The sequence below is a fragment of the Aythya marila genome (genome assembly GCF_965140915.1).
Source record: "Aythya marila genome assembly, contig: HAP1_HAP1_SCAFFOLD_154, whole genome shotgun sequence".
Lineage (NCBI taxonomy): Eukaryota > Metazoa > Chordata > Aves > Anseriformes > Anatidae > Aythya > Aythya marila.
This window is the reverse complement of record NW_028137218.1, coordinates 1,124,163-1,150,086: the sequence shown is the minus strand read 5'-3', so window position 1 is coordinate 1,150,086 and position 25,924 is coordinate 1,124,163. Positions and strand designations below refer to the sequence as shown.

The window sequence follows — 25,924 nt, the reverse complement described above, 5'->3', positions numbered from 1 at the left end:
AGAGAGAGAAAATATTTTTTCCAGTGAGATTATCTGATCAGGGACTTGTTGGTCTGGAAACCAATAGAAAAGGGGGAATGCTGGTTAAAGGGTATGAGAAGAGGCTGAAGACACTTGGGTTGTCTAGTCTGGAGAAAAGAAGGCTGAGGGGTGACCTCATTGTCCTCAACATCTTCCTGAGTGGGGGAAGTGGTGAGGGAGGTGATGATCTTTTCTCCTTGGTAACTGACCACAGAAGGTATGGGAATGGCACAAAGCTGCACAAGAGGACGTTCAGATGGGACATCAGGAAAAAATTTTGTACTGTGAGGGTGGTTAAATGTGGAACAGGCTCCCTAGAGACCTGGCTGATGCCCCATGCCTGTCAGTGTTCAAGAGGCATTTGGAAATTGCCAGAAATTAATCACGGATTTTTTTTTTCCTATATATATGCCCATAGTTATGTATATTTATATTCATAACTATGAGTATTACTATAGAATCATAGAATATCCCAAGTTAAAAGAGACACATAATGATCATTGAATCCAACTCCTAGCTCCACACAGGTCTACCCAAATGTTTTTATAAACAATGTGGATGTAGGACTAGAAGGTGTTTTGAGCTAATTTGCTGATGATACTAAACTTGGAGGAGTTGTTGACTCCATTGAAGGTGGAAAAGCCTTGCAGAGATAGATTGGAGAGCTGGGCAATCACCAACTGCATGAAGTTTTAAAAGAGAAAGTGCTGAGTCCTGTAGCTGGGATGGGGCAACCCTGGCTATGCTTACAGACTGGGGGAAGAGACGCTGGAGAGCAGCCCCACAGAGAGAGATCTGGGGGTTGTGGTTGACAGCAAGCTGAATATGAACCAGTAGAGTGCCCTGGCAGGCAGGAGAACCAACCGTATCCTGGGGTGCGTCAAGCATGGCTTTGCTAGTTGGTTGAGGGAAGTGACTGTCCTGCTCTACTCTACGCTGATGTGGCCTCGCCTCGAGTACTGTGTGCAGTTCTGGGCACCACAGTACAAAAAGGACATGAAACTGTTGGAGAGTGTCCAGAGCAGGGCAATGAAGATGGTGAAGGGCCTAGAGGGGAAGATGTATGAGGAGCGGAAGAGGTCACTTGGACTGTTCAGCCTGGGAAAGAAGAGGCTGACTGGAGACCCCATCGTAGTCTACAGCTTCCTCACGAGGTGGAGTGGAGGGGCAGGTGCTGATCTATTCTTTTTAGTGACCAGCAGGACCCAGCACTTGGTCTTCTTAAACTTCATGCAGTTGGTGATCACCCATCTCTCTAATCTGTCCAGATCTCTCTGCAAGGCATTTTCACCCTCAACAGAGTCAACAACTCCTCCCAGTTTAGTATCATAATCAAATTAGCTATAAACACCTTCTAGTCCTACATCCAAATTGTTTATACAAACATTTAATTGAACTGGCCCTCAAACGAAGCCTTGAGGGACCCCACTGGTGACTGGCTGCCAACCTGATGTGGAGCCATTTACCACAACCCTTTGAGTGCTACCCGTCAGCCAGTTATTCACCCAAGGTATGATATTTTTGTCCAGCTATATGCTGGACATTTTGTCCAGTAGGATCATATGTGAAACTGTGACAAAAGCTTTACTGAAACCAAAAAGATCACATCAGCTGGTTTCCCTTGATCGATTAGATGGGTGATCTTATCATAAAAGGAAATCACTTTTGTCAAACAGGACCTACCTCTCATGAACCCATGTTGACTGGGACCAATGACTGCATTGTCCCCCAAGCACACTTCAATAGCTACCAGAACAATCTTCTCCATACTTTTACCAGGCACTGACATGAGACTAACAGGCCTGTAGTTACCAGGGTCTTCTTTCTTGTCCTTCTTGAAACTGGCACGACATTTGCCAACTGGGACCTCTCCACATTCCCAAGACTCTTATAATAATTGAGAGAGGCCCTGTGATAATGTCAGCCAGCTCTCTGAGCACTCTGGGATGAATCCCATCCGGACCCATTGTCGTGGTTTAACCCGGCCAGCAGCTAAACACCACACAGCCATTCGCTCACCTTCCCCCTTCCCTCTCTGGGATGGGGGAGAGAAACGGAAAGTGAAGCCCATGAGTTGAGATAAAGACAGTTTAATAAGACAAGAATAATAATAATAATAATAATAATAATAATAATAATAATAATAATAATAATAATAATAATAATAACAATAACAATAACAATGATGATAATAGCACTACTACTAATAATGTGTACAAACAAGTGATGCACAATGCACCTGCTCACCACCTGCTGACCAATGCCCAGCCTAACCCCGAGCAGTCCGGCCCCCTCCCCCGGCTAGCCACCTTTATATGTTGTTTAGCATGACGTCAGATAGTATGGCATGCCCCTTTGACTAGTTTGGGTCACCTGTCCTGGGTCTGTCCCCTCCCAGCTCTTGCTGCACCCCCAGCCTGCCTGTTGGCAGGACAGAGCAAGAAGCTGAGACGTCCTTGGCTTAGTATAAGCACTGCTCTGCAACAATTAAAACATTGGGGTGTTATCAGCACTCTTCTCATCCTAAGCCAAGACATAGCATTCTACCAGCTACTAGGAGGAAAATTAACTCTGTCCTAACTGAAACCAGGACACCCATGGACTTGAATGGATCCAGGTGTAGCAGCAAATCACACACACTTCAAGGGTCAGTTGGGCGTTTATCATTCCCACTGTCACGGTTCTCCAGCTCAGGGCACCCAGGGTCCTGAAGCCCATCCTCGGCATTGAAGACGGAGGCAAAGAAGGCATTAAACATCTTTGCTTTTCCTATGTCCTTGTCTGTGAGGTGACCTTCCCCATCAAGTAGAGGATCTATATTTTCTCTGGTCCTCCTTTTTCTATTCAGATATTTAAACGAAAACTTTTTATTGTCACCCACAGATGTGGCCAGCTTCAACTCTAATTGGGCTTTGGCCACAGGAATCTTCTCCCTACAAACGCGAACAGCATCCCTGTAGTCCTTCCACTTTGCTTGACCTTGCTTCCAACAGCCATACACTTTCTTTTCATCCCTCTGCTCCAGAATAAGATCCCTGGTCAGCCAAGCTGGCCTTCTTCCCCACCTTCTTGACTACCTGTGTTTTTAGGATGCAGTGTTTAAAGACTGACCAGCACTGACGGATGCCAACACCTTCAAAAGCAGTTTCCCAGGGGACCTTGCTAACTAGTCCTCTGAGCAGCCTGAAGTCTGCTCTCCCCATATCCAGGGCTGAAGTTTTGGTAGCAGTTTTTCTCCTGTCACAAAAATTTTAAGCTCAACCACTTCATGGTCACTATGACCAAGACAGCCACCAATTTCCACAGCCCCCACAACACTCTCTGTGTACTCCAGCAACAGATCTAGGAGGGCACCTTTCCTAGTTGTCTCCCTTAACACTTGCACCAAGAAGTTATCATCGCGGTGCTTTAGGAACCTCCTGGACCTGCTTGTGTCAGCCTTGTGATATTTCCACTTGACATCTGACAAGGTTTTGCACTCCATCACTTAGCTTATCACCGGCGGGCCTTATTTTATCCCTTTCCCCCTTCAACTCTGGTTTAAAGCCCTGTCTATCAGCCCCGCTAACTCCTGGGCAAAAATCCTTCTCCCCCTCTGAGAGGGGCGCATCCCATCTGGTGCCAGTAGGCCCAGTGTCGCATAGACCTTCCCATGATCAACAAACACAAAGTTCTGCCAGTTGCACTGGTCCCGAAGCCACAAATTAATATGGTGAGTGTGTTTGTCAACACTGATCCCTCCTATCAGAAGGACAGAGGCAAACACAACCTGTGCCCCTGATTCTTTAACCAGTCACCCCAAAGTCCTAAAGTCCCTTTTGATTGCTCTTGGACTTCTCCTTGCTACTTATTACCAGCCTGACAAAACAGTAAAGGCTGGTAGTCAGAAAGCTGTACCAGGCGAGTGACTTTCCTGGCAATGCCTTTTACCCAAGCCACAGGGAGGCAGCAGACTTCCCAGTGGGCTGGGTCCAGTCGGCATATCAGACCCTCTGTCTCTTTCAGAAGGAAGTCATAGAATCATAGAATCATAGAATATCCCGAGTTGGAAGGATCATCAAGTCCCACTCCTTGCACCACACAGGTCTGCCCAGAAGTGTAGACCATGTGACTAAGTGCACAGTCCAATCGCTTTTTAAATTCAGACAGGCTTGGTGCAGTGACTACGACCCTGGGGAGCCTGTTCCAGTGTGCAACCACCCTCTTGGTGAAGAACCTCTTCCTGCTGTCCTTTCTGGCTCCCGGTGGCTCCCGAGTGGCCTCAGTGCAGGAAAGAGCCTTGCCTGCCTCAATGCCCTCTCCGCTACAGAACACATCTGCCCTGGAACCGATCTCCTTATTTGTGATCACAAGTTTGTGATTTCTTTATTCTGGAATGCCTGGTAGAGTTTCTGGGAAGTTTTCAGTAGTATTCTTGTACCAGCTGTACTCCAGGTTCCCTTGGGGAAGAACATTGTTTTGAGAATTACCCCACTCACTGGGTAACCTTGAGAAGCAGGGATTACAAACACCATAAAGGCCTCAAAACACAGGATTGTCATACACTCTGACTGCACAGTCCAGCCCCTTCTCCCCTGAGTCAGAAGGGACCTCTAGAGGTGTCCACTACCATCGTCTTCTCTGAGCAGTGATAGCTTTACAGGTAGATGACATTAGCTCTCAGCATCCCCCCCTCCACGCTGCCTTTAACATCTCCCTCCCTTCTCTCAGCCACCCTTGTCCCCTGCAAGCAGTGCCCCCAGCCCTGCTGCTGTGCTGTGCAGAGGAGCTGCTCCTGGGCAGAGCTGTCTCTCTGCAGTGCTGCCTGCTTGCCAGGAGCTCCCCTTGGGCCCAGGAGCCCGGCCCAGCTTAGCAGCATAAGAAGCTCTTGACACGAGGGAACTCCAGGGAAATGATTTTGAATCAGGCTGAAGCAATCCCTGATGTTCCCTCTCTGAGCTGGGGAGAGACACTTACTTCCAGCAGTGTCATTTCTCCTACTGGGAGAAGATTCATCAAAGAATCACCTTGTCTTCTTCCACTTTTAGGCAGGACACCCAGAATGTGACTGGCGGGGATCACATTTTCCCATGCTGAGGGAAGTGATCACAGGGAGTCAATTGATGCATCTCATTCTGAGTTTGATGTCCTAGGCCTGTAATGGGGCCCAGAACCTTCCTTATCAGCCACAAACCCACACAATTTGGGATTTCTTTCACCTCTGCTCAGATACGTAAAAAATAATATAGGCTAAACTCCCACAGTAATTACAGGAGACAGAGAAGAGCAGTGAGTTGTTCAAATGTAAACACCATTTGACATTTGAGGTGCACAAAGGTGTCTGTCTTAGCAGTAATCCTTTAAGTTAGGACTTCAGGGACTGGGAATGTAGGTATTAGAGTTTTGTCAGTGCAGACTGCCTAAAAATGTGGCCTCCCTTTGTGCCTTGTCACTCACCTGGGAGCTGTCCCTTGTCATTTAGCTGAATAATATAAACCTCCCCTTTAACATATCTCTCTCCTCCCCAAAATTGGGAGTAGATTAATGGAGAAGTGGTAATTTAGAGACAGTACTTTCTAAAAGGTGTTTGAGAGCTTAGGCACATGAGTGGACTGCCCTACATCTAGTAAATTAGGAAGCTCTATCAATTGCCTTGAGGGTAGAGGGGCCTTACAGAGACATCTTGATAGATCAGAACATTGGTCAGTCACCTACAATATACAATTCAATAAGAACTAATGCCAGATTCTGTACATCAGACCATGTATTCCTGAATGTACATATAGACTGAGGGACAAGTGGATGGAGCATAACTCTGAAAAAAAGGGATCTGGGGGCTGTGGTTCATGGTAAGCTCAGGATAAGTTAACAATGTTCCCTGCATGGACCATGGTGGAGTTGATCCTGCGGGAGGGCAGCATAGCTCTTCAGGAGAGCCATCTTTGGCCCCTTCAATATCTGCTTGGAAGAGTCCTTTGGAGTAAGGCCCTGTATTGAAGAGCAGTCCAAGAAAGGTGGTTAATATTCCAGGACCACCCCCTCCAACATCAAGGGCAGTCCAACCCAAGAAAAACAAACAAGGTAAAAACAGCAAGAGGCCTGCATGGATGAACCAGAAGCTTCACACCAAACTCCAGTCCAGAAAAGAAGCATAGACAAGGTGGAAACAAGAACAGATACCCTGTGAGGAATACAAAGGCCTTGTCTGAGCATGTAAGGAAGAATATCGGAAAACTAAAGCAAAACTCCAGTGGAATTAGGACAAGGATGTCTAAGGCAGTAAAAAGAGCTTCTAGAAGTACACAGGTGACAAAAGAAAGGTTCTGTTATATGTGGACCCACTGCTGAATGAGGCCCAGGATCTGTTGATACAGGACAGGGAAAAGACAAGAGGTGTTGAATTCCTTTTTCACGTCAGTCAGTACTGGCAAGACTGCCCTTCAGGAATCCCTAGTCACGAAGAATGGAGAGAGTCTGGAAGGAAGATGTACACTTGGTGGGAGTGGATCAGGTCAGGGCATACTTGACGAAATGGGATACACATATCTATGGGACCTGACGGGATTCACCCATGACAGCAGAGAGAGCTCCCTGATGTCCTTGCGAGGCCACCCCTGGTCATCTTGGATCATTCCTGGTGAGTAGCAGAATGTCCATCCGAGCTCCAAGAAGTATTACTTGAAAAGGCAAATGCCATGTTTCCTAACATTCTCCACACCATCAGTAAAACAAACAAAAAAAAAGTTTAGTGTTGTTTAAATAGCTCAATAAATGCATATCTTTTTATTTATGTCTCAGACTTTTTTTTTTTTTTCCAGACTCATTTAGCCTCAACTTTGCCTTCCAAACAAAGATTTTGTAGCCTCTTCCGTCTTCTAAGACTCAGTCACATGTTAAAGGAAAGATGAAAACAAAACACTCTTCCAGACAGCTGTTGCACTGGGGTTCTCCAGGGATAAGGTGTGTTAGTGCAGAGGGTAAATGTTTTTGAGAGTGTTTAGAAACAGTCATGGAGAGTGTCTACAAAGCATCAAGGGTTTCTGTTTCTCATACTGTACCCCATGCCATGTAGGTTGGAATTGTGCAGGACATGGTGATGGGACACAGCCAGGAGAGCTAACCCAAAGTGTTCAAACTGATGTTCTTCACCATCCAGCAACCCCCTGCAGCCTACCACCTGACTACCAAAAGCATGCCGTGCACACCAAATACACCTGTGAAGAGCAGCTGAGAGAGATGGGATTACCTGAAGAAAAGAAGACTCCAGGAGATATTATTGTGGTCTTCCAATACATAAATGGGGCCTACCCACATGCGTAGTGACTAGACTAGACTAGACTAGACTAGAACAGAGTAGTTTAGTTGGAAGAGACCTTCAAAGATCATCTAGTCCAACTACCTGACCTCTTCAGAGCTAAACAAAAGTTACAGCATATCAATGAGGGCAATGTCCAAATGCTTCTTGAACATTGACAGGCCTAGAACTACAAGCAGGTCTCAAGGAATCCTATTCCAGTGTTTGACCACCCTCAGAGTACAGAAATTTTTCCTACTCTCCAGTCTGGACCTCCCCTGGTGCATCTATGTGCCATTCCCACACTTTCTCTGATCAGTTACCAGTGAGAAGAGGTCATCAGCTCCCTCTCCACTTGCCCTCCTAAGACAGTGGCTGAAAGCAATGAGGTCGCTCCTCAGCCTTCTTTTCTCCACACTAGACAAGCCAAGTTTCTTCAGCCTCTCGTCATTGGACATTCCCTTTTACTAGTATTCCCTGTTTTCCCTTGGTTTCCCAACTGACAAGATTCCTGGTGAGATAACCTCGCTGGAAAAAGCATTTTCTCTCTCTCCCATGCTCTCACCAGTCAGTGTGACTGACCAGGTCTGGCTCCCTTCACTGCCTCCTTTATCACTTGTTGGTTAGGTTTGTGCCCCAGATGTGTTGTGCTTTATCCCCAGGAGGTAGCCAAGCACCACACATCCACTCTCTCCCTCCTCTCTCTTAACAGAACAGGGAGAGAAAGATTGGAGAAATAGCTGGAGAAACTCTATCAGGGAGTGTAATGATAGGACAAGGGGCAGTGCTTTTAAGCTAGAAAAGAGTAGATTTAGATCAGATATAAAGAAGAAACTCTTCACGCAGTGCGTGGTGAGACACTGGAAGAGGTTGCCCAGAGAAGTGGTGGATGCCTCTCTCCTGGTAGAGTCCAATGTCAGGTTGGATGAAACCTGGAGCAAACTGGTCTAGAGGGAAGTGACTCTGCCCATTTAAGAGTGACTGGAACTAGACCTTAAGGTCCCTTCCAACCCCAAACGTTCTATGATTCCATGAGCTTGCTGGCCAACAATTGGTTGTGTAGTCTGTGTAGACAGAAGGATTTCATTTGCTGTGAAAAAGATTCCTTCTCCTCAACATTAACAAGTGCTTGGAAGAAACAGAATACAGCTCTCAGTCAATTTGTGGGTGTCCTAAATAATAAAAGGACAGGAAAAATGATTCCCATAATGAACTCTTATTTTGATTTAGGAGAAAAAATATAACTGGAAGTAGGTGTCTCTCTCTAGCTGACAGAAGGAAGAGCAGTGATTACATCAGTTTGATTCAAAGTTTTTTTCCCCTGGAGGCCCAGGGACTTGGCAAGAGCTCCCTGTGCTGATGAGCTGGGCCAAGCTCCTGGGACCAAGGGGAGCTCCTGGCAAGCGGGTAGCACTGCAGAGAGACAGCTCTGCCCAGGAGCAGCTCCTCTGCACAGTGCAGCAGGGCTGGGGGCACTGCCTGCAGGGGACAGGGGCGGCTGAGAGAAGGGAGGGAGATGTTAAAGGCAGTGTGGAGGGGGGATGCTGAGAGCTCACTGCAAGAGAAATCTTCACAGCCCTGAACAGGGTAAGTCTCTGGTTGCGGGGCAACACAGCTGTTGTTCCTGGTGCCATCTGCAGATTTGCTGGCACACCCCACAGCACATGGGATCTTTCTGGAGGACACTTAAGAGTTCCTAAGATAGGAGAAGAACAAGTTCCAGAGCAGGGACTACCTGCCAAAGCTGTCAGAGGGACAGGAGACGAGGATTCCTTCTCACAGGGCTGGCTGCAGGCTGTGCAGCCAGAGTACAGGCAGGGGTGTCCAGTGCTGTGGTGCAGAGCAGGGTCCCTGCTGTGCCCCAGGGGCTGTGTGCCAGGGCAGGGTCTCTGCCGCCTTCCAGGCTCAGCATTCAGCCTGCCCAGGGAACTGCCCAGGGCACTGCGGGGAGAATCTGCAGTTGGAAGGAGCCCCCTGAAACAGGCAGGACAGGCAGGGTCCTGCTGGTGCCCAGAGGCTGCTGCCTGGGGCAGGCTGCTAAGAGGTCCACAGCACCCCCAGGACATCTTTGGGGGAGATTCTTGATGGGGAGCACCAGCGCCTGCACTATCTAAATGAAAGGCACTCTCAGGAGTCTATGCTTCTGTTTTGCTGCCATGAAGGACAGTAAGGAGAATTGTAATGGATCAGTCCCTGATATTCTTTACTATATACAGCAGGATAGTACTGACACTTCCGAAGCCCACAGAGGACACAGAGGATTAACCTGATAATTATTGTATCCCTAGGGAAAAATAAAATAAAAATAAAAACTAAATATTTTACAAGACATAGCATGTATTCTTCACAGGGAAAAGACTGTGATTCTTGCTGAGAAGGTTTCAGGGAAATTTGGTTTAGGTTTTGCTCAGAAAACACTAGCTAAAATTCCTCTTTAAATTTCTCAATGGACAGACTAATACACCCAAAGCCAGCAAATGTCCAACAGCAGCTTCCCCACAGAGTTCTTCCTCTTGCCATTCGCAGACACACGTGAGCTGCAGCTCCTGCACTTCGCGCTCTCCCTGGGCATCTACCTGGCTGCCCTCCTGGGCAATGGCCTCATCTTCACAGCCATAGCCTGCAATCACCGCCTCCACACCCCCATGTACTTCTTCCTCCTCAACCTCTCTCTCATCGACATGGGCACTATTACCACCACTGTTCCCAAAGCCATGGCTAATTGCCTGTGGGACACCAGGACCATTCCGTATTTGGGTTGTGCTACCCAGGTCTTTATGTTTGTTGCATTTGTTCCAGCAGAATTTTATCTTCTCACCATCATGGCTTATGACCGCTACATTGCCATCTGCAAACCCCTGCACTACGGGACAATAATGGACAGCAGAACTTGTGTCAACATGGCAGCAGCTGCCTGGGGCAGTGGTTTTCTCAATGCTGTGCTGCACACTGCCAATACCTTTTCCCTTCCCCTCTGCCAAGGCAATGCCTTGGACCAGTTCTTCTGTGAAATTCCCCAGATCCTCAAGCTATTCTGCTCAGATGCCTACCTCCAGGAAATTGGACTTATTGTGGTTACTGCATGTTCACTTCTGGGGTGTTTTATTTTTATTGTGCTGTCCTATGTGCCGATCTTCAGGGCTGTGCTGAGGATCCCCTCACAGCAGGGACGGCACAAAGCTTTTTCCACATGCCTCCCTCACCTGGTCATGGTCTTCCTGTACATCAGCACTGGCACATTTTCTTACCTGAAGCCCCCGTCCATGTCCTCCTCATTCCTGAATCTTTTGTTGGCAGTCCTGTACTCAGTGGTGCCTCCAGCAGTGAACCCCCTCATCTACAGCATGAGGAACCAGGAACTCAAGGATGCAGTGAGGAAAATTATGTCTTGGTGTTTTTCAGAAGCAATAAAATGTCTGTCTTCTGCATATCGCTGATAATGAAACTCACTAAAGACCAAGATATTTTTGTTTTGTTTCGTTTTTATTTTCTTTTTACATTGCTAGAGCCCTGCAACATGAGGCAATGGGAAGGGGTCGGGAAAATTATTAGTTATTCAACCAGTGAAATTTCGTAGACTAGATTGAGTGAATCACCCCAAATCATCTCCTGACATTGGAGATGTGTTTGACTCGATGATCCTTGTGGGTCCTTTCCATCTCAGGCTATTCCATGAGTCTCTGACCGTCAAGAAGGCTGGCTTTCTGTTGGCACCCCACTGACCTCCACTTCTCCATTTGCTGTTTTGGGACCAGCACAGTCTGGGCTGCTCTGCTGGGCTGGGCTTGGGAGAGGAGATGGAGGTACGGAAAGCTGGGGAGGGTCTGGGCTGGGCTTGCGTCCTGGAAGCGACAAGGGGGAACCACAGAGCAGTCTGGACTGTGTCCTTGTTCACTGGGTACGGATATGACCAATGCTACTCATCAGGACTTTCACAGCAACTCCTTCTCTGCAGAGTTCTCAACATTTTCTTAAAATATATATTCAGTCCTTGTTTCACTATTCCACACAGAGGTGACCATTTCCTTCAGGATGCCCAGGAGTTGCTAAAGGCTGCATGAAGAACCATGACTTTGGATGTGTGGACAACCTTTTGAAGCATGAGCTGGTTGGCAGGCAGAGTACCAGAGGGATGGTGCAGGGCATCACCTGCACCTGGTGCTCCTGGGTGTGCTGGAAAGAGGCCTCCTGAGCACAACAGCTTCTTGTTGCCCTGTGGATGCTGGCTGTGAGGTCACTTCTGTCCCAGCCCCTGGCTGGCCAACAGCAGGGAGGCAGAACCTCTGAGGTCCTAAAGGCCATCAGAAAGCTGCCCCCAACAGGGTGACACATTTGGGGAGGCCAGGGGAAAGCTGGGAGAATAAAGGTGGGAGACCAGGGGAAGAGAAGATTGTCTTCGCTAACATTAAGGAAAGATTTGGAAGAGGGAAAAATGGTTCACATAAGGGTGCTGATACTGCAAAATATTCATGTTAGTCAATATTTCTAATTTGTACCCTGAGAACCTAGTCCTACCTTAAATGCTGTGCCTCAGCCTGAAAGGAATCCACTGTTCTAATCTCCAACATCAGATCATACCTCAAACTCCAAACACATTTGCTGTTACCATTGGTCTTTACATATTGTTCATCCAAATCCCAGGCCCTTAATTCCTATCACTATATTGCCAGTTTTAATACCTGCCCTCATCCCAGAACAAAGCGGATAATAAAACCCTGACCAAAAATCTAGCCCATACCCTAAACACTGACTTGTTACCCAAAGCAGAACACCAAAGCTCTAAGACTCTGCTGAATCCCTAAAACTGCAAGGCAAGACCTAATCCCTAGACCCGAACCTGAAAACCTAACCCCTAAATCCCTGAACTCTGATCATGTAATCAAATTGGTTTGGCCCCATGAGGCTGACGTGGATCTGGTCAGGGCATAGGGATCAAGGAGGACATGGGTGGGGATGCTCTGCTGAGGTTAGCTGTGCCTCAGGATCTCAGGAGGCAGCAGGAGGCCCATGGCTGTGCAGGTGTCAGGGTGTCAGGGCACTTGTGCCTGATGGCCTGATAGGCCCCCTTCAGGTACATGGCTGGTCTATGAGGGTGTCATTTTAGATGCCATAAGGAACTGAGGAGGTGCTGACATGCAGCTAATGTAAATTTTTATTTCAACGTCCTGCCCTAGTACCTAACAGAGCTTGCGCATAGGTTTGTCCAATCTCTTGAGAAATTGAAAGGCCATCTGGATATGTATGGCCTTGGAGGATGACAAGGACTTTTCCTTTGTCTTGTTAGGTGCTGGGCATCAAGGAGGGTGCCAGCTTTGTATGTTCCTATAGGGTGTCAATTGTGCCTTGGAAACTCTCTCTCCTGTAGGAAGCATTTACCTTTGGTGGGGACTGTGAAATCACTTCTGCCTCTGGAGCTGATAGGCCAGCAGCAGGAGCATAGCTGGGCCAGGGACTGGGAAGTCTCATCTTTCTGAAGTAGCTGCCAGGTCAACCTTTCCCTTCTGGCTGGCGGATGGTCCTTCAGGCTCTCATCTCCCAGTGTCTCTCCCAGGCCAGCAGAAAGCACCTGGCTGGCATGGTGCTTGCGTGATGCCCTCTGCCCAAATACCTGAAAGGCCCATGCAGAACCTGTCTTGGCTGTGGGTTTTCAAGTGTCTTGTGCCTGAGTACATGAGCAGAGAGCAGCAGGTATGTGGCTTGGTTGTGTCTATCTAAGGAGGTGAAAGTCCATCAGGAAGGCCACACAGCCTGGAAGATCACGGTGAGGTTCCTTGTGTCTGGTCAGCTGACAGGCCATGGGAATGTTGATGAGTGTGGATGCCTGTGTGAAGGATGGTTTCTGAGATGTTGGAACTTTCCTTGCTCATGGGAAACAGCATGGAAGAGGAAACCTGACTCAAAGTGAAGCTTTGATGGTGGGAGGTGGACATGAGAAGGAAGATACTTTAGTGGAGGGGATGTGTTATAGTGTCAGAGGTATCCTGGAGGAAATCCATTCTCAGTCCATGGATTTGTGTTTCAGGCACAGCTGGAGAGGGTACAGACATCAATGAATGCACAGAAATTCCTATGTGAGTGCCAGGTGGGAAAGCCAGATGAATGTTTGCAGCCTGCAGGGAAACAGAGACAGGTGTTGAACAGTATAGGATAGCCAGCAGTGGAGAAGGACAAGGGCACTGGCAAGGCAAAGCTTAGCCAAGAAAACCAAGGTCTTGTCCTTGGCTATGGCAGGTCTCTTCCACCAAGGCCTAGGAGGAGATGTGGTTCACTAACATGACAATACAACTGGGGCTGCTGTCCTTTTTGTACCTCCTGACAGAGGCCTGGAGGTGTCACACCTCTGTCTTTCACTTGGCACTGCATACCACATCCCACTGTCTGAAGAAGTGCCCGGAGCTCCTTTGTGAGAGACAGAAGCTCTCTGCCCAGGGCTGGCAGCAGGCCTTGGCCTTTCTGCTTGATGAAACAAACCCAGCACTTTCTCAGCCTCAGAGCCACCTGCACAGGGCCTTGGCCTACCTGTAATCATGGCCTCCGGCTGCCTGCTCTAAGGAGTCCATGGAGCTTTGTCAGAAATGGCCCTCATTGGAACCAATCAATGCTTTCAAGAACTTCAGTGTTTGGCTTCTGTCTTTGGCTGTCATCATGATATTCATCATGACATTTCATCAGTCTGTTCTCAGAAGCTGAAGTCGATAGACTTAGCAGCAACTACACCTTGGGACTTATTAAGACACAGAAAGGCCTAAGAGTCTCTTAAAGGGGTCTGGACAGGTAGGAGAAGTTGGACACTGTGCTGACAACCTTGCTCCTCACCTCCCCAGTTCACACCATTTCTCTCATTGATCCCCTAGGACGTGCATCACTTCTGACATCAGATTTCTCCACTCAAGTCTGCAGTTGCACCTTGTAGTTCCCTTGTCCCAAATCCCTCCTACTTTCCTCGGAACATCCTATAATATACAAAGAACCTACAAAGGTTCTGGTTTTCTCAGTGCCAGCTGGCAGCATCCTTCCTCAGCACAGAGGAGAACTGAAACACAGGGCTGCTTTAGCCCACCAGACATCACAGTTTTACAGTGGTCTGATTCTCAGCTTTCAGCAAACACAACCCACACAGATCCTTGCTCCATGAACACTTTGATTGATGAGGATATTTCTCTGGAGTTTCACAGAGAGACGTAATTTTTCTGAAGCCTGTAGCTCATCAGCTGAGATTTCTTCCAGATGAGAAAGCCAGGTGTGAGACAAGAGGAAAGGAGCTTCTCTTAACCCCCACCATGGGCAATAGCCCAAGTGCAACATATATAACCAAGTTGCCAAAGTACTGAGCTGCTGCAGCCCACTGGGGGCTCCTTGGAAAAGGAATTAGATGTGAAGAGAGGGGTCCAGCTGGAGGAGAGATACCATGCAGATGAGAGTCTGTGAATAAAACTAGGTGGGATAACCCGGACGTTGGTTTCTGGGGCCATTTCTGATGCCTTTGGTTATCTGAAAATTCTGCATGGATCAGAAAATATGACATAGGCCTTTAAGGTGACTGTCCCCCAATAACACTAGCTGCAGGAGATAGAAAAGACATGGACTGGGACACCTTCTGTTCTCTTCTCTGCTAGGTGCTTGCAAAACAGTGTTCCCCTTCCTTGACCATCTCCACCAGAATGAGGAGTTCATGTATCAGGCTTGGATGTGAACCCCATGCACCTACATTTCAATGTGAGGCTCCTGAAACAAGTTGGGGTTTATATCTCTTGTCCTTAGCAGCACCAGCAAAAACAGCTGTGCCCTCTGGGTCTCCCCGTCCTGCATTTCCATTCAGAACAGAGGTAGCTTTTAAACTAGAAGAGGGTAGATTTAGATTGGATATTCAGAGGAAGTTGTATTCTCTGAGAGTGTGAGGCACTGGAACAGGTTGACCAGAGGAGCTGTAGGTGTCCCATCCCTGAAAGTATTCAAGGCCAGGCTTAATGGGGCTTTGAGCAACCTGGTCTGGTGGAAGGTGCCCCTGCCTATGGCAGGGCAGTTGGAACTGGTTGATCTTTAAGGTGCCTTTGAAACCAAATCTTTCTATGTTCTTGTGATCTTATGATTAATGTGACTGACCAGACTTGTTTCCCGTCACTGCCTCCCATTCTTATTTTGCCTCATTGCATGGGAAAAAGTCTTGGATCAGATCCCCTCAGTGCTTAGCTGATCGTCAGGGCTAAACCACAACATATTGCTGTTAGTGACTGGGCTTGAGCTTCTGCTAAAACTATTACAGCTAATGGGTTAATCTCAACAAGTTTTCCAGATGAAGCCAGTGCACAGATTCCTCTTTGCCAGTCTAGAGGCAAAGAGCAAGGCAGGGCACTTGGGGTCTAAGACCAGCCCAAGCCCCATGCTTAAAAGTCCTTAAAACTCCCCACTTCTGAGCTTCCCATTTTCCTGCCTAAGTGCACCCATTCCGTCCTGGGACAGGTCCAGAGAGGACAACACAGCCCATGGGGAAACTACTTCACTGCTTCAAACCCATCATCTCCTCCCCCACCCTTGCATTTTGAGGTGGTCGCTTTTTGTGGTCATCTGTTCTGATCCTTTCTATGTCTAAACACATAGGGAAAGGTGAAGGAGTAAATTCCTGTCTTTGCTGAACAAGTTTCTCTTGTGGTTTTTGTTTTAGTTTTGTTTGTTTTCCTGTTAGAGGAGTAGTTTGATTTACAGAGGAGAGTAATTTACTACAATCATCAGAGACTTGAGTAATGAGTTTAACCTACTTCACTCCTGGTGCCTGTGAGAACTTGTTCTCCTGAGGATCCCCCAACAATCAATGAAGGCAAGAAAAAGTGCTCGTGTCTGGGTCATCCCAGCCTAGAAGTGCCATGCAAAATAAAGGTGAGGGATCTCTTTCAGATGCTCTTCTCTCTCTCAGCATTGACGGGATGAGAGTAAGTCAAATAGCTCAACCTGAAGGATGTGACTTTTAGACAAGTGAAATATAAACCTACACAGTAGTACTTGGCACTTTGCTTTCTTTAGGCACTTCCTCTTTGTACTACAAGGACTATCCTTAAGCTTTTGAAGAGGACAAGATTTTTCCACCTCTCAGAAAACTAAGGCATTTAGTTGAGAATGTCTGATAGTAAGAACAAAGAGCAATTCTGGATATATCTGCTTTTCAGTGCAGAATGAAGTCAGATGAGATTGTGATAGATCTGTTTCTACTGACCTGGTGGGACCATAATGAATTTTGGCCTTACTTTACAGTACTGAAAAAGGCAAGCTACACTCGGTCCCCATTTTCCTTCTTTCCTCAAGAAATAAGGGAAGATGACAAAGAAGAAATCACAGCACTACAAAAGAAAGACCTGAAATTTCTTTGTCCTGAAATAAACCAGGGGATCCTCAGCTGCTGGTAGTCCAAAAAGGCAAGTACTGAAGAGGAGAGAGAATAACTTTCAATATACATATTTGAATTCATGGTTTAGCATCTACATAATAGAAAATACTTGTGCAGAAGATGAGATTTCCTTTTGAAACATTGTTACAACGGGTGTTTGCAATTGTTCTGAGTAAATGAGGACCTTCACAGGAACAGGTTGCAATCGCTAACAACCCCTTATTAGTCCTGTGTTCTTGAGAAAGAATCATTTGTGGCTGATGGACAAGGTTGGAAAGAAGACAAGAAATTCCCTGTTGACTCTGCATGATATGTGAAATGGAAAGGTCAGAGTGTGAGGAAGGTCCAACAGAGTCTCCTCTCTCTGTTTATAGGAAGCCTGCAAGCAAGGAAAGAGAGAAGGAAGGAGATAACCTTGCACCCAGACCATGAAATTATTTTACTTGGTTTTGCCATGTTCCTGCCTCAGCAGGATGAATGGAAATTGGGCATGGGAACAGGCAATGGAACTGTCATTTCTGAATTCATCCTCTTAGGCTTCACAGAGCTTGAACAAAGGTTACAGCTATTTTTCTGCATGGTCCTTCTACTCATGTACCTGACTACAGTGATGGGGAATGCAGCCATCATTTTTCTGGTGTGTGTGGATAGCCGCCTACAAACCCCCATGTACTTCTTCATTGGCAATCTGGCATTCCTGGAAATCTGGTTTACGTCCTCCACAAGCACCAAACTCTTGGTTATTCTGAGCTCTGGCAGGAGAACAATCTCAGTAGGTGGATGCTTTGCCCAGTCCTCTTTCTATTTTGCCCTGGGTGGTGCAGAATTAGCTCTCCTTGTGGTCATGTCCTTTGACCGTTACATTGCCATCTGCCAGCCTTTGCGCTATGCTGCCATCATGAAGCATCAGCTCTGCATCCAGCTGGTTGCTGCTGTTTGGGTCATGGGCTTCACATTCTCGATTTACCGCCTGGTGCTGCTCTCCAAGCTCACTTTCTGTGGTTCAAACAAGATCCAGCACTTTTTTTGTGACAGCACCCCCTTATTTCAACTGTCTTGCTCTGACATCACCCTGCTTTGGAAAATAGACTCGTTTTTCATATCGTTTATTGTGCTGTCTTCCTTGTGTTTAACTCTGGCATCTTACACGCACATCTTTTTCTGTATTCTACAAATGCCAGCAGCCTCTTCAAGGAGAAAAGCTTTTGCTACATGTTCCTCCCATCTCACCACCTTGGCCATTGCCTATGGAAGTTGCATAGCTCTCTATGCACACTCCTCAGGACATGTTTCTTTGGAGACCAACAGCATTGTAGCTTTGCTGAACACTGTCCTGTACCCATTCTTAAACCCATTCATCTACAGTCTTAGAAACAAGGCCGTGATGCTGGCCCTGAAAGAAGTTATGGCCCTTGCATCAGCACAGCTTTTCCCCTAATCGTGATGCATTTTTGAAGAGCATATGTCCAAGTGCCTTCAACTGGAGAGACTGGGAGCCAGGGACTTGTCCTGGGCAGGCTGAGTGTCTGATCACAGCTGCTGGAGAGAACTACCTTGCACACACACACACACATGCACACATTCACACACAGACACCACCACTTTACATTTCCTACTAATGGGCCTCTGTCCTGCTCAGCCAGAGAGGGGATCAGGATAAGGCCATTTCCGCTGTTTGTGCTTGTGTGAACACTGAGTGTGCATGCCTGCATTCACCTATGTCCAGCCATGTATTGATGCCTACGTGTTGTCTGTGTGGGCTTGTGTGTGTGCCTGCTGGGTGTACGCACTCTGCCTTGCTCTTGTTGGACCCAGGGGCATGGAGCTGCAGCAGCTTCAGGTCTCTTAGGATTCTGGAGTGGGCTCTTGGTTGAATAGAGGTATGTGCCTGCAGGGCACAAAAACATCTCTGTGTGTGACATAGATGTGGAAAGGCTGAAAGGAGTGGAAAGGCAAAAGGGCAACCGCAGATTGAAAAAAAAAAAAGGGAAGGGGGGGAGGGAGGGAAGTCATTTTAATATTTTTAATTTCACTGAACTTTCATAACTTGAAAAGTTCTAAGCTTCTTAAATGCAGGAATTGAGTGAGGAATAAAAAGTCACTATATTCTGCTGTTACTAACATCCCCATCCAGAGAATGATCAGTCTCTGAAGTGTAGAATATCACCAATACAGGTGAAATCTTCACTGCCAAGTAGACAGATTAAGAGAAGAAAGTACTGAATAGATAAATAAATAAATAAATAAATAAATAAATAAATAAATAAAGCACAGCCCTTCCATGGCAAATGGAAGGGCTGTATTTCCACCCCTGGAGCAGTCGATTCCAGGTGGACTGGACAGCCCTTCAAGGGAAAGCAAGTTGTGGTCTGCACGCTGATGCCAAAGGGCTGGAGAAAAGCACGTCAGTAATATCAGTTGTGGCATACCGCTTGGCTGCCTTGACTCTAGTTCATATTGAAGTTCTACCATGTCCGGCACTGCAGCACTCAGAAGTGGCATGACTTCATTCAGGCCACGATAGTCCACTGGCCATATGGGACTATTAAAGGGTGAGAGAGACTTGCTGTTCACCCCTTGGCTCTCCACTTGATGAGCCAGATCATGGATAGGAATCAGGAAGTCTCAGTTAGTGTGATACTGCCTCAGATGCACCATTGGGGTAGCCATCAGCACCTGCTCTTCTCTGACCCCCAACAAATCCACAACAGAAGGGTCCTGTGAGAGACCAGATCAAGGCAGACAGCTGTTTGATGTCCTCTGTCTCCAATGCAGATATGCCAACCCCCCCACCCCAAAAACTTTTGGCTCTTGGAAGTACCCTCTCCTGCAGTAGTCTATGCCAAGGATATACAGAGCCTCCAGGCCAGTCCCAATTACCTCCAATACTGTTACCAGTTGGGATCCCCCTGTCACTGCAGAAATACAAATGGACTTGCCCCTTTGTGGTCTGATGGCATTACAGTACACTTTGTACCAGTGTCCACTCGAGCCTTTCACTTTTGTGTGTCTGAAGTTCCAGGCCATCAAATCCACACAGTCCAATAAACCCAACTGTCTCTTCCCTCCAGCTGGCTGAAAGCAGCGCCCCTCTAGCCCTGGTCACAGTATTTGTTACTGTGTCTCAGGGACTGCCTACTGGAAACTGGAGCAGCAATTTTCTCAGAAGGCCTCTCTTTGGCCATTGTTTTTCCTTGAAATTCACATGTCCATACCTCTAGGGTCAAGGTAGCTTTCCTATCCCATTTTCTCGTGTCTTCTCCATGGTCATGCAAGTAAAACCGTTGGGTGACGTGTGGTGTGTACCCACCATATCCCCTTTCTTGAGCACAGTGGAGGCCGGTGACAAGTGGTGCACCTTGGGGAGTCTGTGCTGGGACTGGTACTGTTGATTATCTTTATCAATGATCTAGACAGTGGGATCGAGTACACCCTCAGCAAGTTTGCAGATGACACCAAGCTGAATGTTGCAGTTGATACAATAGAAGAAAAGGATGGCATCCAAAGGACCTGGACAAGGTTGAGATTTGGGACAACGTGAACCTAATAAGTATAATAAGCTCTCTGTAAATACCTTAATAGAGGCTGCAGCAAGGTGGGGATTGGACTATTCTCCCACGTGCCTGGTGACAGGATGAGACAGGATGAGGGGGGATGAACTAAAGTTGTGCCAGGGGAGTTTTAGGTTGGATATTAGGAAGAACTTCTTTACCAAAAGGGTTGTTAGGCATTGGAATGGGCTGCCCAGGGAAGTGGTTCAGTCACCATCCCCGGAGATCTTTAAAAGACGTTTAGATGTAGAACTTAGCAATGTGGTTTAGTGGAGGACTTGTTAGTATTAGGTTGGAGGTTGGATTCGTTGATCGTGGAGGTCTCTTCCAATCTAGACGATTCTATGTTTCTGTGATCACCTGGTCCAACCATCATCTGGTCCTGGATCTGGGCCACGGCAATCCCAAGCACAAATTCAGGCTGGGAGGAGAATGGGTAAGGTGATTCTCTCCCTCCACTCTGCTCTCCCAAGACCTCACCTGGAGTACTGCATTCAGCTCTGTGGCTCCCAATACAACAATGACATGAAGCTATTAAAGCAAGTCCATATGAGGACCACAAAGATGATCAAGGGGCTAGAGCACCTCACTTATTAAAACAGGCAGAGGAATTGGGGTTGTTCAGCCTGGAGAAGAGAAGGCTCTGAGGAGATTTCATAGAATCCATCCACTACTTAAGGGGGGGCAACAGGAAAGCAGGGGAGAGATATTTTCTCAGAGTGTGCAGTGATAGGACAAGGGGAATGCTTTTAAACTGAAAGAGGGTAGATTTAGATTAGATATTCAGATGAAGTTCTTGGCTTGGAAGTGAGGCACTGGAACTGGTTTTGTGGGTCCAGAGATCACACACAGGTAGTTTGGATCAGCCCCTGCCCTTGTGTTTGAAGGGACAGCTGGCAAGAATGGAGAGGCATCAGTGAAATCATGGCAATAGCAGAGTGAGAGCAAGGTGGAGAAGAGAAGTGGCTGTCTGCAGCTTTTAGAGAGGAGTGGGACAGCATAGGAAAGCCTGCAGAGGAGAAGGCAGAGTGCTCTGGCAAAAATGGAAGGCTGCAGTAGCACTGACGTCTTTGTGACCGCAGCCATGGCTTATGAGGAGACAAATTATACTCATGGCATTGGGACCATGTATTCTCCGTTCAACTGTGTGCAAATGCTGGGAGGTGTCATACCATTGTCCTTCACATGATATTATGGGAATCTCCCACTACCCCACAGAACCCAGGAAGAGCCCTGAGTGAGATATGGGGGTGCATGATCTCTCCTCCAGGCTGGGGTAAAGACTTGACCTTTCTGCTTTTGTCTGACCAAAACAAAGAGGCTCAGAGAACCCAGGGCTTCCCCTATGGAGATGGACATAGGGAGGAAAAGCAGACTCTTGAGGCCTGACAGCGCATGGACAACCTTGCTCCTCACCACCCCAACCTGGACATTTCTCTCATTGGCCACCTGGTGCTTGCATCACTTTCCCTTACACCACACAACTGCACTGAAGTCTGCAGCTGAATGTTACAGCCCCCTTGCACCAGCACCCATCTGCTTTCCTCAGAGACCTGTCTGCACACAAGCACAGAAGGGTTTTTCCTTATTATAAAACAAACAACAAGAAAACATGCAGCAATTTTCCAAACAGCAAAGCAAGCTCCTCATCTTGTACGTCTCCAGTCAGGTTTACCTTCCCAAAAGCATGACTGTAAATTAAGTATTTTATATTGACTGATGAGAAATTATAGGTTTTAAGATTGGTAATATTCCATATGATCTTAATTCAATCATAAATGATGAGAAGCTTGCTACAGAAACAATTAGGCAGACTGCTAACTGATGGTCAAGCTTGAATTCAATGAAGCTCAAAGCAGCAACTGGGTCAGTGAGAGTGGTCTGAATGATCAAAGAGTAAGGGGGGGCAAAACAGGAGAACAGTGGAAAGTGCATAGGTCCAGACAGGCATCTGGAAAGGAGACATTCAATATGGATAGTTTATTCTAGAGGGGTGGAAGTGCCTGGAAGATGAGGGAGTACACCATGATGGAGAAAGCAATGAAATGCAAGTACAGGTGAACATCAGTATTTCTTCTCCTGTGATGAATAGAGATCCTGAAAATTCACATGAAGAAGGACATAGATAACTGGTGAAGGAAGTGTCTTTTTGTGCCATCACCAATGCAGATTACAAAAATACTTCCACACGCCATGGTAATATGTCCCACCCAAATCTTGTCATCCTGTGGGGCAGGGCAGAGGGAGCTGACAGCCAAGGGACACATTTGGGTGACAAAGAGGGGACCCAGCAGAGACAAGGAGTCAAGGCAGTGGGGTGGGGGAGGCCAGGAGAAGCAGCCCAAGGGTTGCTGCTGCTTGTGAGGACACGTTTGTGCCAGCAGCCTGAGTGGACAGCAGCTCTGTGGAGGTGAGGGGAGTCCAGGGAGCACATGCCAAGAGCCCTCCTGCCAGCAGAGACAAGGCTGGGGCTGAGGCCAAGTGGAGAGGCAGGCCCAGGGCAGGGGGCTGCAAGGGCCATGCTGAGTTCCCTGCCCCTGCTGCTCTGGGCTCCCTTTGCGCAGCCCTGGCTCTGCAGCACCAAGCCCTGCTGGGAGCCCTCCCCTAAATGCTGCCACCACTCCCTCATGCTGCTGTTGCCCTCTGCCAGGCACTGCCCAGCCCAGCCCAGCCCCTGCCCACCTCTCCCCACTTCGATGCCCTCTCCCCAGTCCAGCCCAGCCCAACAGCCCAGGCTGGGCTCGCCCCAGGGCAGTGCCCACCACAGGCTGCTGCAGGGCTCTGGGCATGGCCACCACAGCTGCAGCCTCTCGCAAGGCACCAGAGCTGCTGGGACAAAGGTGGCTCTGGGCCTCCCCAGCAACCCCAGGGCTTGGGACAGTCATGGCTCGGGAAATCGAGGTCCGTGAAGCTGTAGGAGTCCTGGTCTCTTGTCTGGGAGATCCCCAGCACCGAGTGCCTGTGTCCCGCAGGGCCAGCCCCACTCCCCAGGCCAGCACAGGAGGCTTGGCCCAGGCACAGGACACCTCCAGATTCCCCTGCAGGATGACATTTGCCATCAGTCCCAGCACCTTTGGGACACTCCCAGGCCAGTCAAAGGACAGCTACTATTTGCTGGCACCACAGCTGCTGGGACAAATGCAACTCTGGGCTTCCTCAGCAGCCCCCACGCTGGGGCCAGCCATGGCTCAGGAAATGGACGGACATTAGGCTGCATTCTTCTTCACCAATGTTATAAGTTGCCCCCTTAATTAATTTTCAGAGAGCACTGTACTAATCATAGAAAGGAATTTATTGAGTAAGCAAGCAGCAAGCAAAACAGCGCTGGGCGGCCGGGGAGTCTCTGCTCCTCCAACGGCGCGCACATCACCCCCGCCAGGGTCCCTTTTTATATCTTGGTAATTCTGGGATTACACAGCACATCCTGGTATGTTCTGCGACTGCGCGCACTGCTGCTAGGGGGGTCATCTCTGTCCCTCTGGTGGTCGTGAAGATGAAGGCCGTAGTCTTCCTCAGCATTGTGGTTCAACTTGTTGTTTTTTTTTTTTTATTTGGTCATGTTGGCCCAGCATGAGACAGGAAAGCAGGATGTTGATACACTAGTTTAACAACTTATCAGGAGGTGGTTACATGAGCTTTGCAACAGTGTCTTTGAACAAAAGAGGCAACTGAGATGCAGAAAGAGAGAAGGAAAGGGGGTTCTCTTCTTTTGTTACATTAAGCAAAAGAATTTTCATAGTGTCTAGCCAAGCATTATACAGCTCCTTACTTCAGCAGGGAGCTTTCGCAACTCCCACTCCTCAAACAGAACTCCTTGTTTTTTATAATACAAAAGACAATGAACAAACATTTATGGTTTGTTCAAAAACCCTCTTCCTCTCTGCTCAAGTGTATCTAGCGACTCACCGAGGCTGTCCGTGTCCAATCGTCCTCATCACAGAATCACAGAATCACAGAATTTTCTAGGTTGGAAGAGACCTCAAGGTCATCGAGTCCAACCTCCAACCTAACGCTAACAGCCCTCCACTAAACCATATCCCTAAGCTCTACATCTAAGCGTCTTTTGAAGACTTCCAGGGATGGTGACTCCACCACTTCCCTGGGCAGCCTGTTCCAATGCCTCACAACCCTTTCAGTGAAGAAGTTCTTCCTAACATCTAACCTAAAACTCCCCTGGCTCAACTTAAGCCCATTCCCCCTCATCCTGTCACCAGGCACGTGGGAGAACAGACCAACCCCCACCTCGCTACAGCCTCCCTTGAGGTACCTATAGAGAGCGATAAGGTCACCCCTGAGCCTCCTCTTCTCCAGGCTGAACAAGCCCAGCTCCCTCAGCCGCTCCTCGTAGGACTTGTTCTCCAGGCCCCTCACCAGCTTTGTCGCCCTTCTCTGGACCCGCTCAAGCACCTCCATGTCCTTCTCATGGAGCAGTCACTCCTGTCCTAGCCTGATTGTGTCACCTTCCTGCTTACTGTGGACAGCGATGGGTATGGGTTGGGGCAATCTTACCTGTCCTGGAGAGCATTGGCAGCTCTTCCTTCCAGCTGACTTCTCAACGGGAGAGCAGCCAGGAGTGTGCCGTGGTCTGGTCCAATCGCCGAATGATTCTGGCTGAAATAGAAGCTCCAAATAGAGCAGCATCCCTCTGTGAACATGGGCAGCCCCTGCCTCTCTGCCCGAGGCTCTACCGCGACTCACCGAGGCCGTCCGTGTCCCATCGTCTTCATGGAGCAGTCACTGCCCTCCTGGCCTCATCGTGTCACCTTCCTGCCTGCTGTTAGAGCCAGATGGATGTGGGTTCGGGCAATCTTACATGTACATGCCCTTGAGAGCATTGGCAGCTCTACTGTCCAGCTGAGTGCTCGAGGCCAGACAGGCCAGGATTGTGCCATATCTGGCTGAAAAAGGAAAAGCAACAAACGGAGCAGCATCCCCCTGTAACCATGGGCAGCGCGTGCCTGAGTATCCAAGGGTCTCCAGCGACTCACCGAGGCTGTCTGTATCCCATCATCCTGATCCAGCGGTCACTCATGTCCTGACCCAATCCTGTTACCATCCTGCTTGCAGTAAGAGCCTGGTGGGTGTGGGCTGGGGCGATCTTACCTGTCCTGGAGAGCATTGGGAGCTCTTCCTTACACCTGACTTCTAAAGGGGAGAGTGGCCAGGATTATACCGTTATCTGGTTCCATGCTGTGCATTTCTGGCTGAAAGAGAAGCACCACGAGACAGAGCAGCATCCCTCTGTGAACACGGGCAGCTCCTGCCTCTGTGACCAAGGGTCTCTAGTGACTCACAGAGGCTTTCCATGTTCCGTAGTTTCCATGGAGTGGTCAATGACATCCTAACCTGATCGTGTCACATTCCTGCTTTCTGTGAACAGTGGTGGATGTGGGTTGGGGAGATCTTACTCTCACTGGAGAGCGCTGGAAGTTCCTTCCAGATGTCTTCTCAAGGGGAGAGTCGCCACGATTGTGCCGTCGTCTGCTTCCCATCGCTGTGTGTGTCTGGCTTTAATAAGAGAAAGAACAAACGGAGCAGCATCCCCATGTGACCAGGGGCTGACCCTGCCTCTGTGCCCAACGGACTTGAGCGTCTCACCACGTCAATCCGTCTCCTGTCATCCTGATGGAGCAGTCACTCCCGTCCTGGCCCAAGCGTGTCACGGTCCTGCTTGCTATGAGACCATGCTGGGGGGTGGGT

At 48.2% G+C, this 25,924-nt stretch overlaps 3 protein-coding genes across 3 annotated transcripts in view; 2 read left to right on the top strand and 1 right to left on the bottom strand.

Annotated features, from left to right (window-relative positions):
- LOC309891074 (olfactory receptor 14A16-like) overlaps positions 1–25,924 on the bottom strand; it is a gene marked incomplete at both ends in the record, with an annotated part of 45,120 nt that overhangs the window by 2,764 nt on the left and 16,432 nt on the right. The gene's annotated exons all lie outside the window — the stretch shown is intronic.
- Positions 9,772–10,731, top strand: LOC309891018 (olfactory receptor 14A16-like; the record flags this gene model as incomplete). Its single annotated transcript, XM_082785413.1, has 1 exon — positions 9,772–10,731. One exon carries the CDS (start codon positions 9,772–9,774, stop codon positions 10,729–10,731), a length of 960 nt encoding a protein of 319 aa, XP_082641539.1.
- LOC309891001 (olfactory receptor 6E1-like) lies at positions 17,164–18,111 on the top strand (the record flags this gene model as incomplete). Its single annotated transcript, XM_082785399.1, has 1 exon — positions 17,164–18,111. One exon carries the CDS (start codon positions 17,164–17,166, stop codon positions 18,109–18,111), a length of 948 nt encoding a protein of 315 aa, XP_082641525.1.